Source organism: Triticum dicoccoides, chromosome 2A (genome assembly GCF_002162155.2).
Source record: "Triticum dicoccoides isolate Atlit2015 ecotype Zavitan chromosome 2A, WEW_v2.0, whole genome shotgun sequence".
Classification (NCBI taxonomy): Eukaryota; Viridiplantae; Streptophyta; class Magnoliopsida; order Poales; family Poaceae; genus Triticum; species Triticum dicoccoides.
This window is the reverse complement of record NC_041382.1, coordinates 541189744-541206981: the sequence shown is the minus strand read 5'-3', so window position 1 is coordinate 541206981 and position 17238 is coordinate 541189744. Positions and strand designations below refer to the sequence as shown.

Below are 17238 nucleotides of genomic sequence, written 5' to 3'. Positions count from 1 at the left end.
TGTGTTTTCAGTGATAAAAAAATGTACACATAGAAACTCCGGCCGGCCGTGACGGACCACATGTGTTCGCGCGTTGAATGCACGGCTAGCGCATCCAATAAAACGGCTGGACGCTGTTCCATTATCCTACCCAAACGGACAAAATTCAGACAAAACGGATGTCCGTTTAAGCTATGCGTTGAAGTTAGCCTTAAGGATTGCATTGAATGGGCGACGTCCGGCCAAATTTCGGCGGAGTCGTCCGAACACTCTATGGACTGAAGGCATCCGACCGGTGATCACCGTTAAAGATGCCCCAAGGTCAATGCGTTTATTTAAAGGAAAACGAGCATCGTTTCTGACGTGATCGGTGCATTTGTCCGTTAGTTCTGTATAAGATTCTTGTACGAGATATACCTCGAAACGAAACATATATGTTCGTGTAGAGTACTCCCTCTGTAAACTAATATAAGAGTATTTAAATTACTACTTTAGTGATATAAAAGCTTTTATATTAGTTTACGGAGGGAGTACTAAATTAGGGGTTGACAAGCTTGATGAGGATGCATGATAGCTATCTCGATTTAGAAACAAGCGGTACCATGGAGCTATCAAAGATTTCCTATTCCTTAACGATAGCGACAAGCCAACATCCAGAAAGGTTGCCACAAAAGGGAGCAGGGGCCGGAGAGTCGAAGGATATGGCGACGTTTACCGCTGCAGTCCGACATGTTCTGGTGCTCAACCAGCCGACGGCCGAGCCATGGCAACAACTTTCCCTGCACCTACACTCTCAGCGTCGACGATGTGGTAATCATGATCTATCAAAACAACAATACATATTCCGTTCCTTAACTTGTTGTTGATTAGTGTAGATTTGATCCTTCGATTTAAAACCAAACAAGCCCCCTAAGGTTCTATGAGTCGAGTCGACCGGGAGGCGGAGACGAGGCCACCAGAGGCGGCCGGACTACCGCCGCTGGCTCTTCAATCCCGTCCCGGCGGCTGTGCAGCTACACATCAGATCCATCCGGTGTCTCCTATTACCCTAGCGGCGGCGTCGTTGGGCGGAAAGGAGGAGCCGACGGGATCGGGTGGCGCTCGTGGCGATCTGCCGCGTGGTGAGATCGGACGGGTGGAGGCGCGATGGGTGCAGTGGCGGGCGTTTTTCTCCGACGGGAAAGATCCTGTCATTTAGATCGAAGGGCGTCTTCGATTTACAACGCGCTCGCGATGGATGGCTCTCCTTGATCTGGAGAACGACGTCCTCGCTGGCGATTATCTCCCGGACGGCGGCAAGATTGAGGTTGGTTTTAGATTCATTCTCGATTTTTATGAAGTGGTCGTTGGAGAATGTATGCAGGTGGATGTACAACTGAAGTCACTGGAGCTAATCGATCTGACGGAGCCGATGGTTCATGCAAGACCGGGAGGGCGGTTTTGGGCGCTTCTGGAGAGTGATGACGAGGAGGAGCAGGTCCAGGGCCATATCCCCATGAAGAATGCCGGAGTTCCCCTGGCCTCGCAGATTGCTGGTTCGTCGCCGGAGCCTAAGATCAAGACCGAACGGCGGCGCTCATCATCTCAAACTTCTAGACCGGCCATGAAGCCGTGGAGCGGTCCAATTCCTAAGGTAATGCGAGAACCGGTAGTGTTGTCAGACTTTTTGCCAGAAAATTGGTCTCTTGTCACGCGGAAGAAGAAGAAAGCACGGCGTCCGCCGGTGGCGCAGGCGCCGGAGCCGGTGACCGACCGTTCGTGCGTGATTCGGGCGGAGCGGATCTTGCGTTTGAACGATCTGCTGGGACCTGACGGACTGGAGAAGGTGGGCCTCTGTGCGGGTGCACTAGCGTCTGGGCCGTCGGGTGAGGGAGATTTGGAAGTGGGCGGGCCGAGATTAGCGGGGCTAAAGGCCCAGGCAAAACCGGCTGGCGTCGAACGGGCTGCGAGGCTTACGTGCATGAGATCGCATCGGTCGGCGTGTCGTCGCATGCACGTTTGGGTCCTCTCTGCCGAAACGTTGTTATCACTAGGGTTCGCCGCCGCGGACGGATCGGTTTTCCTTCGGTTGTGCGTGGACGAGCGAGGCGGGCATCGGGCGACTCTGGCGCGCTTGTGACGACGGCATGCGAGAACGAGATGCCGCCCAAGGCTCAGCCATCGGCGAAGACTCAAGCGGCGTCGGGGGCCCAGACTACGGCTGTGCCGGCTGCTGCAGCGCCAGCGCGGGCTGCGGTTCCTGCTGCCAGGGCTGCGGCGCAGCCGCCGCCAGCAGTTGCGCCCCCTCTGCCGCAGCGTTGGCCTAGACAGATGGCTGGCGGGCGGGATGGTGCTGCCAATGGCGTAGGTGGCCGTGGTTCGGGCGCATTCGCGGGTGACAGCCGCAACCCCCCCCCTCCCGTGGTCAGTGGGGTGATGATGGATACAACGCTTATGGACATGGCTTTCATCGCGGTTCGTCGTCCATCGGTGGTGGGCGGGGCTATGGTTGGAATGATCACGGTGCTACCGGTCGAGGGTTTCAAGGACCACCAGGGAATTTTGTTGAGGGTGCGGTTGGCCTGAATAATCGATTCCGGGGACGCTACCGAGGTGGTCGTGGTGGTCACCGGCGGCCTCCTCCTCCGCGCAACCTGTCCGTTGCCTCAGGGCAGGTCACGACACTTGAGGAGATGTCCACCGATGATGCTGGTCTTACTCAGGCTGCGGTGGAGACGGTTCGGGCCCTCGCCGATGTGACAGTACTGGTGACCACTCAGCCTGATGATGCTGCTTCCGACAAAGGTTCGGAGAAGGCCGGGGGTGACAAGCCGTCCAAATGGGCGACTAAGAAGAAAAAGCTGCTCTATTACCGGTGTGGTGAGATGGGACACTTTATGGTTGATTGCTCTGCTGAGTTATGTGATATTTGTCAGAAACCGAAACATGTGGCGGCGGAGTGTCCGCTTCTTCTTGGGCCCAAACCGATGGTTAACATCTATGGGCTTTGTTGTTCTGAGTTGATGTTTTTTGAGACACCAAGTGTGGCTCCGGTGGCTCCTGTCATTGAAACCTCCTTCCCTGGGGTGGTTAAGGTGGTTAATGGACCTCTCACTGAAGCTCAGATTATTCAGCAGTTGCGGGAGTTGGCACCGGGGAACTTTAACTGGTCTCTGGTGAAGTTATCAGAACAGATTTTCAAAGTGGACTTTCCATCTAAGGAGGATCAGAAGAGGATTCTCAAGTTTGGCATGAGTAGAGTTACCGGCACAAGTTTTGTGTTACAGTTCGATGAGTGGAAAAAGAAGGAGCCTCAGGGTATGCCGCTGACTCAGATTTGGGTTCGTTTTTCAGGGGCGCCATCTGAACCTCTGGATAACTTCTTGGTCACATGGAGCCTGGGATCCTTGCTCGGTAAGACGGAGCAGGTGGATATGCCCTTCACGCGTGCTCATGGTGTGGCGCGCTTGCTGGTTAGTGTGGCTAACATCGAGTTCCTACCAGATGTGGTAAGATGGACTTACGAGGGCATTGCTTATATGTTGGATGTCGAATATGAGGACCCTGATCTGTTTCAGGAATTTGAGGAGATTCATCATATGGATACTTCTGAGGGGGGAGGTGCTCCTGGGAACCAGGGTTGTAGTGCACAAAATGATGGTGACAAGGCTTCCGGGCCTATGGATTCGACTAAGGCAGGAGAGTCTGCTCAGGGGAAATCGCCGACTGTTCCGTCTAATATGTTGCAGCTTGGATCCGTAGGAGCTTTTTCAGCGCCTTCTCGTCTTTGGAGTGATCGCGTGGATATGGATGATCCGTCCGAACATTTGCCGCCGGTGATTACGGGGCATGACTCTGTTTTGATCTTTGACGGACCGGGAGGAACCACTGGACAGGAGGTTCATGTTACTCCTCCTTCATCTCCGTTGCCTAGGATGGAGGTGACGGCCTCGCTGGACGCTTCGGCGGATATGGGTGGTCGGGAGGACCCGCCCTCTTGTGCTATGTCTGCACCGACCTCGAGGGGGCCCAAGGCCTGCACGGTGGCTAGGGGCTCCTTAGGCTCTCCGGCGGGTATGGGTGGGGCATGCTGGCAGGAGGCCCGGTCCCCTGTGATGCTGACGCTGGCGGCGCCCACGGCGGGCTCGGCATTCATCTCCACGTCACCGCGCGCGGGCGGAGGTGTGGCCGTGCAGGAGGCCGCCGTCACTCCGTGCCCTGTTGCGGTGGGAGGGTCGGGTGACGCGGCCGTCTTACCGGCTTCCTCTCCGGAGCACCGCGCGAGGGTTTCCCCGGTCCCTGCTGTCGGCGGGTCGCCCGTGGACAGGTCGCGGGAGTAGTCGCCGTTTTGTTCTCCTGCCCCGGTGGCTACGGCCCGGGGCGCCGCTGTTGGGGGACGGGCAGGAGGCCTTTCCCCTAGCAGAGCTTCACGCGAGGAGGTCATCGCCTTTGGCGGTATCCCGGATCCTATCTCCCAGGGGAGGCGGGTCAGCGGGAGGCTGCAAGAGCAGCTTGACGTTGATGACATGCAGCTCAGGTGTGCTTTGAGGGCTGCCAAGTTGCGTGACGTCGAGATCTCCACTGGTATGTCTGTTAATAAGTCGAATTCCATTTTGCATTTTACTGATGATGAAATTATTCATAATGCAAATCAAATAGGAGTTTCACTTGGTAATAATGATATTGAGATATCTAGGTCGGTTAACGACATTCTTGATTTGGAAGCTGAACGTGCGGTAGATATGATTCGTCACATTGCTGCAGTTAAACCTATGAACGACTCGGAGATAGATGCGCTTGGGGTTAGGGTTCTTGATGGCTTGTGTGCCGATCTTGACCCTGCATTACCCGAGACGGAGGAGGACACCAATCCTGAGACGTTTCTTCATGTAGATGAGCCCTTGGTGCTAGAAGCAGAGAATGGGTGTGGTGATCAGGCTGATGGTCACATTAAGCCAAAACGGACGTGGAAACGGAAGGTTTATCCAGCCTCGGCAGCGCGTAGGAGTGCTAGGATACGTACTGCCAAAAAATTTAATAACGAATTATGAGAGGCATTTTCTAGAATAGTAGAGGTCTTAGAGACTTGGCTAAAAGAAGGTTTCTAGCGGATGCTTCTCTTGAACATCATTTGGATTTTATTGCATTGTCTGGGACTGGAAGAAGCAACTTCACTTCACAATTTCTTGCCACTTTGTCCGGGGGGGGGGGGGTAGATTTTGACTGGCATTGCCTCCCCCCTCGAGGAAGATCCGGTGGGGTTTTACTTGGGGTTAAGTGCTAAACGTTGGAAGTTCGGAGTGTAGTTTTGGGGGAGTTTGCTGTCAAGTTTCGAGTTAGAACTAAGGCAGATGGGTTTGATTGGGCTTCGGTGGCGGTTTACGGAGCTGCGCAACCAGAGCTCAAGCCAGATTTTTTGGCGGATCTGGTTCGTGTTTGTGGTAACAAACAGCTTCCTCTCTTAGTGAGGGGGATTTCAACATTATCTGAAGAAAAGAGGAAAAGAATAATGACAATTTTGACGGCAGATGGTCGTTTATGTTTAACACTATTGTCGAAAGCTTGGATCTTAGAGAGATAGAGCTCTCAGGTAGGAAATTCACTTGGGCTAATTCGTTACCGGTACCGACGTTTGAGAAACTTGACCGTGTCCTAGCAAGTGTCGAATGGGAATAGAAGTTTCCTTTGGTAACAGTGCAAGCATTGACACGAGGCGTCTCTGATCATACACCGTTACTAGTCGACTCCGGAGTTCAAACTTTTGTGGGAACAAGAACATTTTCTCGTTTGAACTTGCCTGGTTTGAAAGAGAAGGGTTCCTCGAGTTGTTAGCTCGGGAGTGGGCTAAAGACTCAGGAGGAAGAACGCCCATCGAGCGATGGCAATGCAAGATTCGTCATCTCCGAAGGTTCCTTCGTGGATGGGCTAAGCACATGCATGGGATTTAAAGAAGGAGAGACTTCTTCTACTTATTCAAAACCTGAAGTTAAAGCAGAAACTTCTATCTTGGATTCCAGTGAGTTGGAAACAAAGATAGAGGCGGAGATGCGACTTAAAAAGCTTCTTCGCGAGGAGGAATTGAAGTGGGCGTTGCGATCTAAGGTTCATAAAATAGTACAAGGCGAGGATAATACTCAATTCTTTCATATGATTGCTAATGGGAAGAATCATAAAAAGAGAATTTTCCAACTAGAACAAGACGAAGGGACGATAGTTGGTCAAGACAATCTGAAAGTCTACATTACCAATTATTATAAGCAGTTGTTTGGTCCCCCGGGAGAGAATTTTGTGTCATTAGATGAGTCTAGGGTTGAGGATGTTCCTCAACTTGAGACTGCCGAGAATGAGCTCCTGACTGCTCCTTTCTCGGAGAAAGAGATGTTTGAGGCCATTGCACAAATGAAGAATAACAAGGTTTCAGGACCGGATGGGTTTCCGGCGGAGTTCTACAAAAAGTGCTGGCATTTTATTAAGGAAGATTTGATGCCCATGTTTCAGGAGTTTTTTGAGGGACAACTTCAGTTGTTTAAGCTGAATTTTGGAATGATAACTCTTCTTCCTAAGAAGACAGAGGCTGTTCGCATTGAGCAGTTCAGGCCTATATGTCTGCTTAATGTGAGTTTCAAAATCTTCACCAAGGTCGGGATGAACAGACTTACGCAGATTGCGCACTCTGTAGTTCATCCGTCCCAGACTGCTTTCATGCCTGATAGAAATATCCTTGAAGGGGTTGTTGTCTTGCATGAAACGCTCCATGAAATCCACTCAAAAAAACTTGATGGCGTAGTTTTTAAAGTGGATTTTGAAAAAGTATATGATAAAGTTAAATGGCCTTTCCTTCAACAAGCTTTGCGTATGAAAGGTTTTGATCCGGCCTGGAGAAACCAGATTGATTCCTTTACGCAAAAAGGGAGTGTAGGGATTAAAGTGAATGATGACATAGGACACTATTCCCAAACACACAAGGGGCTAAGGCAAGGAGACCCGATGTCACCGATCCTGTTTAACATAGTGGCTGATATGCTGACTATTTTAATAAGTCGGGCAAAGGATGCAGGGCAGGTAAGTGGCCTGGTTCCACATCTAGTTGACGGAGGGATATCCATTCTTCAGTATGCTGATGATACTATCATCTTTATGGAGCACGACTTGGCGAAAGCAAGAAACATGAAGCTGTTCTTATGCTTATTTGAACAATTGTCTGGGCTCAAAATTAACTTCCACAAGAGCGAGTTGTTTTGCTTCGGAAGAGCAAATGAGGACCAGGAAACGTATAAACAATTGTTCGGCTGTGAATTGGGTTCATTACCGTTTATGTACTTAGGTATACCCATTCATCATCGTAAGCTGACTAACTTTGAGTGGAAATGCATCGAGGATCGTTTTGAAAAGAAACTAAGTTGTTGGAAAGGGAAGCTCATGTCATACGGAGGACGATTGATTCTGATTAATTCGGTCCTTACCAGTATGCCTATGTTTCTCTTATCCTTTTTCGAGGTTCCAGTGGGTGTCAGGAAAAGGTTAGATTTCTATCGATCTCGATTCTTTTGGCAGAATGATGAGCTTAAACGAAAGTATAGGCTTGCTAAGTGGGATATAATCTATAGGCCGAAGGACCAAGGGGGTTTAGGTATTGAAAATCTGGAAGTCAAAAACATATGTCTCCTTAGCAAGTGGCTATTTAAACTGTCGTCTGAGACGGAGGCTACTTGGGCACAGATTTTGCGTAATAAGTATCTTTATGCTAAAACCTTGGCCCAGGTGAATGTGAGGCCTTCCGACTCACCTTTATGGAAGGGTTTGATGAGAGTCAAACAACTCTTTTTCAACAAGGCAAAATTTATTGTCGGGAATGGTGCTACTACGAGGTTTTGGGAGGATACGTGGCTTGGGGAGACCCCCCTTGCACTTCAATATCCTACTTTGTACAACATTGTGCGATGTAGAGAAGCCTACGTTGCAACTGTTTTACAATCCACTCCCCTCAATATTAGTTTTCGAAGGACGCTAGTTGGAAATTGTTGGGAGGCCTGGCTCCATCTTGTTAGACGTTTAATGGAAGTCCGGCTGTCCCAGCAGCCAGATCAGCTGTATTGGAAACTTACTAAGAACGGAGTGTTCTCGGTCAAATCAATATATCTGGATGTCATAAACTCTAGCGTCATCCCTTCCTCGATACACGTTTGGAAAGTAAAGATTCCCTTACGAATCAAAGTGTTTATGTGGTTTGTGCATAAACAAGTCATTTTGACTAAAGATAATCTGGCAAAACGCAACTGGGTGGGCTCTTCTAGGTGTAGCTTTTGCGATCATAACGAAAACATCAAACACCTCTTTCTCGATTGTCCGTTGGCTAAGATTCTGTGACGGTCGATTCATATTGCGTTTAATATTAATCAGCCCACCTCTATCCAACATGTTATTTGGAACATGGCTTGATGGGATCGATTCCGATACTGCAAGACACATTCATGTTGGCGTTTGTGCTTTATTTTGGGCAGTATGGAACTGCAGAAATGATTTAGTCTTTAACAGATCAACAAACATTCACTTTTTGCAGGTTATCTTCAGGGCCACGGCGTTCATCTGTATGTGGTTGCCACTCACTCCGACGGAGGCCAGGGAGCGTTTGGTTACTGCGTCTACCCGATGGGAGATGGTAGCTCGGGATATTTTCAACCGGTTTGGATGGCGGTCATGTAATAGGATAGGCATGTAGTGCTCCTATTGTATTTGCCAGCCGGTTGTGGCTTTGGTTTTTAGCTCTTTTGAGCTTTTGTTTATTTTCGCACCACGTTACTTGGAGACTTTGTTACTGGATTATCCTTTTAATAATATGAGCCGTATGCATCTTTCTGATGCAGAGGCTGGGGTAAACCCCCTTTTCGAAAAAGAAAAAAAAAGTTTGGACTTTGGAGTGATGTTGAACTAGAAATTTAGGCCGGAAATTTCTTCATGCGTACTACATCTAATAGTGATAATGTGCTTATGTTCATCATTTTAACTTAATATTCCATATGACTTGGATGTTCTTTTCCACTTGTCATGCTTGATATTGAGGGCTCGTGCTAAGTACCAAATCTCCATCATATCCTGAGGCGGAAGTGCATGAATGGAAAGGTGGTGAATACACACGACACACGGTGAGCTTATATACATATGAAGTAACTCATTTTGAGCTGAATAATCACTATTACGCACAAGCTAACAAACATACCTATTGAACTAACCCTGAACAGAACTTCCTACAGGATGAACCAACCCAGATACAACAGATGACCAATGACATAAGAATGGCACTGGGGTCATTGGGCGATGCTGAGACGTCAATGAATGTTTCAGCCTACGACACGGCATTGGTCGTCCTTGTTAAGAACCTTGACGGAGGAGATGGACCGCAATTCCCCTCGTGCATCGATTGGATTGTTCAAAATCAACTACCAGATCCATGCAAAAAAAATCAGATTTTTTTCCTTTTTACATGTTATATCACTTGACTGAGACTTCATTAAGTCCTAGTCGACTAAGACCTAGCTAGCCACTTCCCCTGTATTATAGTCTGTATTTTGAAGGTGTTGTCAGGTTTTCACCCCATAGTACACTTCGCTAAAAGTGTACAGGTTCTTTGACAGTGTTTGAACTCTCTCCCCCCCTTTCTCCGTTCTTGACTGTCAAACTATTGTTGTATTTTCGTTATGCTTAGTAAAAGAAAGGGGCGTGCATTGCTCGATGCAGAGACTAAGGTCATTCTCCTTTTCAGAAAGAAAAGTAAAGGGTTGGCCTGCTTAAAAAAACAGATAAATCAAGCCCTCAACATCTTTTATTCATTTTTAAAGGAAAGACCAAATGTGTAATTTAGAGATGACCATTTCTGTTGTAGGTGTGTCATTTATCCAAGAAAATATGAGCAGGTTGGTAGAAGAGGAACAAGACTTGATGCCATCCGGCTTCGAGATTAACTTCCCAGCCCTCCTAGAGAAGGCCAAGGACCTAGATTTGGACATCCCGTATAATCACCCTGTTTTGGAAGAGATATACGCCAAGAGGAATCTAAAGCTCTCTAAGTATGCATACCTACACCCCTAAACCTGGATTTCATTTATACATTGATATGTAACTAAGCAATCATCTGAATCAAATTGTAGGATACCTCTGGATGTACTACACGCCGTACCAACGACACTACTTTTCAGCGTGGAAGGAATGGCAGACTTGCAACTGGACTGGGAAAAGCTACTCGAGTTGCGTTTTCCAGACGGCTCCTTTCATTCCTCTCCTGCTGCCACAGCTGCTGCACTCAGTCACACCGGCGACAAGGAATGTCTTGCATTCCTGGAACATCTCGTCAGAAAGTTCAAGGGGGGAGGTAAAATCACTACTTCTTGCACAACCAGCACGAGTGCACACTTTTCCCTTTGTATTGGCCCGTACTAATATTGCCATTCAAATAAATTCCTTTTCTTTCAGTGCCCTGTTGCCACCCTATGGATACTTTTGAGCAACTATGGGTGGTCGATCGGCTGATGCATCTGGGGATATAAAACCACTTCACAGCTGAAATTGAGCAATGCATAGATTTTCTTTACAGGTAACTTGAACTGGGTCCTAAAATACATTCAGTCAAGATTTTTAGCCTAACTACTTGTCCGGCCTATATAAAACTAGTTACTCCCTCCTATCCAAATTAGTTGACGCAGCCTCTATACAATAGTTACATTGTATAGAGGCTGCCTCAATTAATTCGGACTGGAGGGAATAATTAGCCTGGCCAAACCATCAAAGTATCATAAGATATTATCAAATATATATATGACCCAACCATACATCTTCTCAGAACCTAGTAATTAGGTCATTGCCTACCACAAATGTCCATTTGTAAACGAATTCATTCTCGACTCCCATGATACCTTTCCAGAAGGGTGCATTGGTTGATTCAGCCTGATCCTCAGCGAGAGTTTTAGATTATAGGTATTTATTCCTAGCGAGTCCTATCAAACTCTGTTCTTAGTAAGGACTCTCTCCGTTCACTATTATAAGATGTTTTAGATATTTTAATATGAGATACATACAGACCGAAATGATTGAACAAACACACTAAACGTGTTTACTTACATCCGATGTTTGTGGTAGACATTGGGTCGCTCAAGGTTTACCTACACACTAAAACGACATTTCTCTTCTCAAAATGAGTGAACAAAATATGTTTTTTGTCTCTCAAGTTCCCCAAAAGAATAGATTTGGTCCCTCAAGGTTTTTTGGTAGACATTTGGTCCTTCAAGTCTCAAAACCAGATAAGTTTCGTCCAAAACCAGATTTTGAACATGTTGACCGGGTTTGACCGATGAATAGTAAATTCAAAAAATAGCAAAAAAACTGAAATTTTGTGGCAACCAAGAAGCTTGGGTGTGCTAGGTGTGTGAAAATTTGTGTGGTGTTTTGACATTCAAGGAGCCCATGGCAAAAAAAAAACAAATTATGGCTTAAAAAGCCAAAACTTGTGTTTTTTTGCTAGAGCTCCTTGGCTGTTATTTGACCACAAAAATTTACATGCACCTAGCACACCCAAGCATCTTGGTTGTCATAAAATTTCAGATTTTTTTAAAATTGTTTCCTATTTTATGAATTTACTGTTCATCCATCAAACCGGGTCAACGTGCTCAAAATCTGGTTTTTGACCAAACTTATCTGGTATTGAGACTTTTGAAGGACCAAATGTCTATTAAAAAAAATCTTAAGGGACAAAATCTATAATTTTGGGGAACTTGAGGGACCGAAAACATACTTTTCTCTTAGAAAAAAGATGGAACATCTTATAATAGTGAGCAGAGGGATTATCTTAACAGACACTTATTTCTAATCTCTATATCCTCCACCCCTAGACCTCCTTGCTCCTTACTCCTTACTCCTTAGGACGACTTATCACATCCCGCCTAGTCAGGCGGAATTTACGCTTATGTTCAACTTTAAAAAATAGAACTTAAAATAATTTGGAAGGCATGATGCTAGTTTGAGAGGAGCTATATGTATACACTTTGAACAGCCGCTGGACTCAGAAGGGACTAGCTCATACCGTGCACTGCCCAATCACGGATATTGATGACACGGCCATGGGTTTCCGTCTGCTCCGTCTGCATGGCTACGACGTCACTCCATGTAACTACTCCATCTAAATGGTGCTTTGGCATGCAACTATGTTATGTTGGATCTACTTTGACTAATGTGCATCTACAATAATGCAGCCGTGTTTAAGCACTTCGAGCAGGACGGCAAGTTCTTCTGCTTCTCCATGGAGATGGAGACCAACCACGCATCTGTCACCCCAATGTACAACACATACCGTGCTTCTCAGCTCATGTTCCCAGGTGATGACGACGTTTTGGCACGGGCTGGGTGCTATTGTCGAGCATTTCTCAAACAGAGACATGCCTCCAACAAGTTGTATGACAAGTGGATCATCACCAAGGACCTGCCAGGTGAGGTATGTGCCAACCAACTCTAGTTATTTGTAAGCAATTCAGCCAGACCATTGACAATAAAAATTGCCCAAGCCATTGCCATGGATATCATCACTCTTGGCTGCCGGAACATTTGTTGCAAAGAAATGAAAAAAATCTTCAGAAATACAAATCCAAACTTTGTTTCATTCAAGGAGATTTGAGCATTCTCCGTCACATAATTAGGAAGAAGCATAATACTTGCTTCCAAGCTTGGATAGCATCCAAATTCTGATTTTCTGTCATTAGGTTGCCTAGAGCTGGTATTGGTTGACCCATTTTTTTCATTAGTTAAGTTTCCTATTATTTATCCCCCCCCCCCAAGCCCCCATATTTTCTACCATACTTATTCTGAAAATACCATAGAATATTTTTTCTACTGTTTAGAGCTTCAGAAAACAACAGAGTAATATGCAATTCTATGGTGCCTTGTACTACTTGTAAAAACAGGTCGAGTACACATTGGACTTCCCCTGGAAAGCAAGTTTGCCCCGAATTGAAACAAGGATGTATCTTGATTAGTATGAAGGCAGCACCGATGTTTGGATCGCCAAGGTCCTCTACAGGTAATTACCATCCTATATATGCACTCTCTGTCTCAAAAAGCCTGTCTCTAGATACAGATGTATCTACACTTTTTGGGACATAGGTAATAGTATAAAGCTAACTTGTGATACTAGACCAATCGTTAATAGAAATTTCTGGTGGCCAAATATTGGTCACACCCTTGGTTCTGACACTTCAATTTTTCAGAATGGATCTTGTGAGCAATGACCTGTACCTTAAAATGGCAAAAGCTGATTTCAGAGAATACCAAAGGCTTGCCCGACTTGAGTGGAATGGCCTCAGAAAGTTAGTAGAGGCACTTTTGCCACCTCTATCCTCAAGTTCAACTAATTAGCTAGCACATATATACGTACATGACAAGTATTCTTATTCCAAGAGTGCTTGCCTTTGCCTGTATGCGCAGGTGGTATTTCAGGAACCACCTGCAGAGGTATGGTGGGACTCCAAAGAGCGCGCTGACGACCTACTTCTTAGCCGCAGCAAACATCTTCGAACCAAGCCGAGCATCAGAACGTCTAGCATGGGCTCGCATGGCGGTGCTTGCCGTGGCGGTGACCTCTCGCTTCCGACACACAGGGTATACAGCTTGGCAGTTTTCCTTCTCCGGAATTTTGTTTTACGGAATATATGTCTAGATTTGGCGGTACGAGTTGGGGATGCCACAATCGCGAGGTGTTCTAGGTGGATGTTTTTTCTTTCTTTTTCCTCTTTACAAGCTAATTTATTCGGTATTCTTAATAATTAATAATATACAACTGCTTGCATCACTCGATAAGAGGCCGAGATTATTTCCCTATTTTTTTTCATAAAAAATGTAACATGTGCCTGGCTGTGTGCACGCATTGCAGTTGCAGAGGACCAAAGGATTCAACGGAGAACCTTGAAGAGCTTATCGACCTTGTTTCCTTTGACGACGCTTCCGGCAGCCTTCGTGAAGCTGTAAAATTCATCAGACCCTACCCTTAGATATATATACAGCTGGTATTATGATGATGATATGAAGCAGCCGAGCTTCTTTTTTCTTTGGTAACTGCAGTGGAAGCAGTGGCTCATGGCATGGACTGCAAATGGGAGCCATCGATCCATTGACGGGGATACAGCACTGCTGCTGGTTCGCACAGTCGAGATCTGCTCGGGAAGGCATGTCTCCGCCGAGCAGAAACTGAGCCTTTGGGACTACTCCCAGCTCGAGCAGCTCATCTCTTCCATCTGCCGCAAGCTTGCCGCAAAAGTTCATGCTCAGGTGCGTATGTACATGCATCGTATACCCTGAATCCATGTATACGTGTACGTTGCATACTTGTATGGTATCTGTAACAAAAAAATGTTCGATTCTGAGAACAGAATGGTGGAAGTGTGGGTACAGAGGACTTGGACCGGCAAGTTGATTTGGAGATGCAAGAGCTGTCTTGGCGTGTTCATCAGGGTGCCCATGGCATCAACAGAGAAACCAGGCAGACTTTTCTCCACGTTGTGAAAAGCTTCTACTATTCGGCTCATTGCTCACCTGGAACAGTTGATGGCCACATCACAAAGGTCATATTCGAGGATGTCATCTAGGATGAACCACCTTCTGTCCTGTCTATGTTCCTGTTGGTGAAGAAATAAATTGTGCTTGTGGAAACAAACCTCACTGTTAATCTGCCGCTCTATCCAGTCCAGATAATGTCTAGACATAGTTATGTATAGATCTGGTCCATCTGGATGATTCATAGTATATCTCAGTGTGAATGAATGTATTGATGAGAGAAAAATCAATCAATAAAGTATGAATGTTCTCAACACGGGCAAAACAAAGTGATCTGTGGTGTCTTATTTCCTCGGTGAACTTCTCTTACATGCTAGAGTGAATCGACTACTCAGTGTCGCTTTTACATTCAAAATAGTACATCACATTTTTCCACACGCTGTACTGAGAAGCGAAACTGACAAGCGCGTACTAGAAAGTGGTAAGAACATTGGTACTCTGCGCAGTGCAGAGTTCAGGATTCAGAGCTCGACTTTCTTGGTCTGGCGCTCTTCGCCTCCAGCGGCACCGGCGTCGCCGATGGTCTTCTTGGCAGCGGAGCTATCGTCGCCCCCGGCGATGCCAACCACGCGCGGGCCCTTGATCTGTTCGGGCGCCAGCTTCCGGAAGCGCACGGTGAGGACGCCGGCGTCAAGGCTCGCGGCGATGGAATCGAGGTCCGCGTTGTCGGGGAGGCGCATCTGGCGCCAGAACTTGCCGTAGGAGCGCTCCTCCCGGTGCCAGTGGTCGCCCTTCCGTTCTTCCACCTCCCGCCGCCGCTCGCCGCTGATCCGCAGCACCCGGTTCTCCTCGATCTCCACCTTTAGGTCCTCCTTCCTCATCCCTGGCACGTCGACGACGATCTCGTGGGAGTCGGAGGTCTCGCGCCAGTCCACGCGCGCCATGGACACCATGGCCACGTCGTCGCGGTCGAAGCCGAACGGGACGTGCTCCAGGATCCGGAACGGGTCGGCGAGAAGGGCTACGTCCTGGAGCGGCGATGCCACCGCGTCATCGCGGGATCCACGACTGCCGCCTCCGCTCCCGAACCAAGGGAGGATCGCGCCGTCCGCCGGCGCCACGGCGAGCGACATTGCCGCCACGGCAATGCAGCCAAGCGCCAAGAAGCATCGAGTCGACATTGCTACCGAGCTCGAGGACGCCCTTCTCTGAGATGCTACGCTAGCCGTGTGTGCGCAAGCGCTCTGTGTCGGCGTGTACTCTTCGATCTCGTGGGTCGTGATTTGTTTCCTTGTGGAATGTGACAATGAGAGCAGGTGACTTGATGACGACGGACGGCGAGGGTGTCTTCCATTTATAAGGGCTGGGAAAGCTGGGAAGCGGTGGAAGGTGGAGAGGTGGCGAGCGAGCGAGAAGGTTCGTCAGACAAGGGCGGTCGAGAGGTTTCGAGCGTGTTCAGAGGTTGGCGATGGCGGGAGAGAGTTCCCGAAGTCTCCGCTCCCAATGGGCCAATCGACGTTCCTGCTAGTAGAGGGGGAGTCTCTTTTTTTGCGAATAAAGTGCAGAGGGAGTCTGGTGGGCTTATACGTAGTTTTTCCTTAAGAGTCTGGGCTCAAAATGTAAGAGCAGACCAGTCCTATTCGGCCTGTAGGTCACTGAATATCTTCTGTTTGTGCCAGCCCATGCCGGATTTCTTCGCGAGAAACAAACGAAGAAGTATTCCTTCGGAACCCTGCAACTGCAAGGGTCACACGAGGTGGACTGAAAGCTGATAGATAGCTTTGGATCGGGTAGGCTAGATCATCCTGTAAACCTACCTTCTATTTGTCCAGACGAGGAACTCCTAGTGCCAGCCATGAAGACGGTGGCAGAGAATGGATGGTGGCGATGGTGTGACTTTCCATGAGCACCACGCTAACCCTAGATCAGCAGGGAGTGTCGGTGGGGATTGTGGCAGCGATTAACCTCGTAAGTCGTGTCTCGGCCCCCACATCTGTTTATACAGCGCGGGTCACAGGGGCCCACCAACCATGGTTTGGTTGGGCGCCCCCGATCAGGGCGCGAGTCAGGGGCCCGTTCGACCCGTTGGGTTCGAACGGGAGAGAGATCAACCTAACATTCTCCTTCTTATCTCAATTTTACTTTTAACTTTATACTTTATAGTTTATTTGTTTCATCACATATTGGTACATAGAGCATGTTTCATCATCACAGCTTAATTGCTGATAGAATCATATAACAACAACATATGTTATGTTCAGAAACAAATTTTGTTCCTTTTGGGCCTATCCAGAAATCATAAGGCTTTCCCGTCAACCCATGCCGGCTAAGTGTTCCTTGAACACATTGGGTGGTAAACGTTTTGTTAGCGGATCTGCAAGCATATCCTTTGTCCTTATATGCTCGAGACTTATAGTTTGATCCTGAATTTTATCTCGACTTGTTGTTGTGAGCATAGAATACTGCGGATTGGTTGTCACAGTACATCTTTAGTGGTTTGTGAATACAATCTACCACTTTCAAGTTGGGTACAAATTTCTTTAGCCATATCGCATGCCCCGTGGCTTCAAAACATGCTATGAATTCTGCATACATCATGGATGATGCAACTATCGACTGTTTGGAGCTTTTCACGAAATAGCTCCCCTAGCGAGAGTGAAGACGTATCCTGACGTGGATTTTCTATCATCTCTGTCCCCTACAAAATCTGCGTCTAAATACCCTTTTATCTCTAGGGAATCATTTTTTCTG

General features: G+C 47.5%; 1 protein-coding gene and 1 pseudogene across 1 annotated transcript; one reads left to right on the top strand and one right to left on the bottom strand.

Annotated features, from left to right (window-relative positions):
- Positions 1-680: 680 nt before the first annotated feature.
- LOC119359546 lies at positions 681-14579 on the top strand (annotated as a pseudogene).
- A 226-nt stretch (positions 14580-14805) lies between these two features.
- LOC119359545 (23.2 kDa heat shock protein-like) lies at positions 14806-15797 on the bottom strand. The gene has a single exon (XM_037625693.1). It carries the CDS (start codon positions 15666-15668, stop codon positions 15009-15011), a length of 660 nt encoding a protein of 219 aa, XP_037481590.1. The 5' UTR covers positions 15669-15797; the 3' UTR covers positions 14806-15008.
- Between the last annotated feature and the right edge of the window lie 1441 nt (positions 15798-17238).

Coding starts and splice junctions, on each gene's coding strand:
- LOC119359545 (XM_037625693.1), bottom strand. CDS start 15,668: ATGTCGACTCGATGCTTCTTGGCGCTTGGCTGCATTGCCGTGGCGGCA.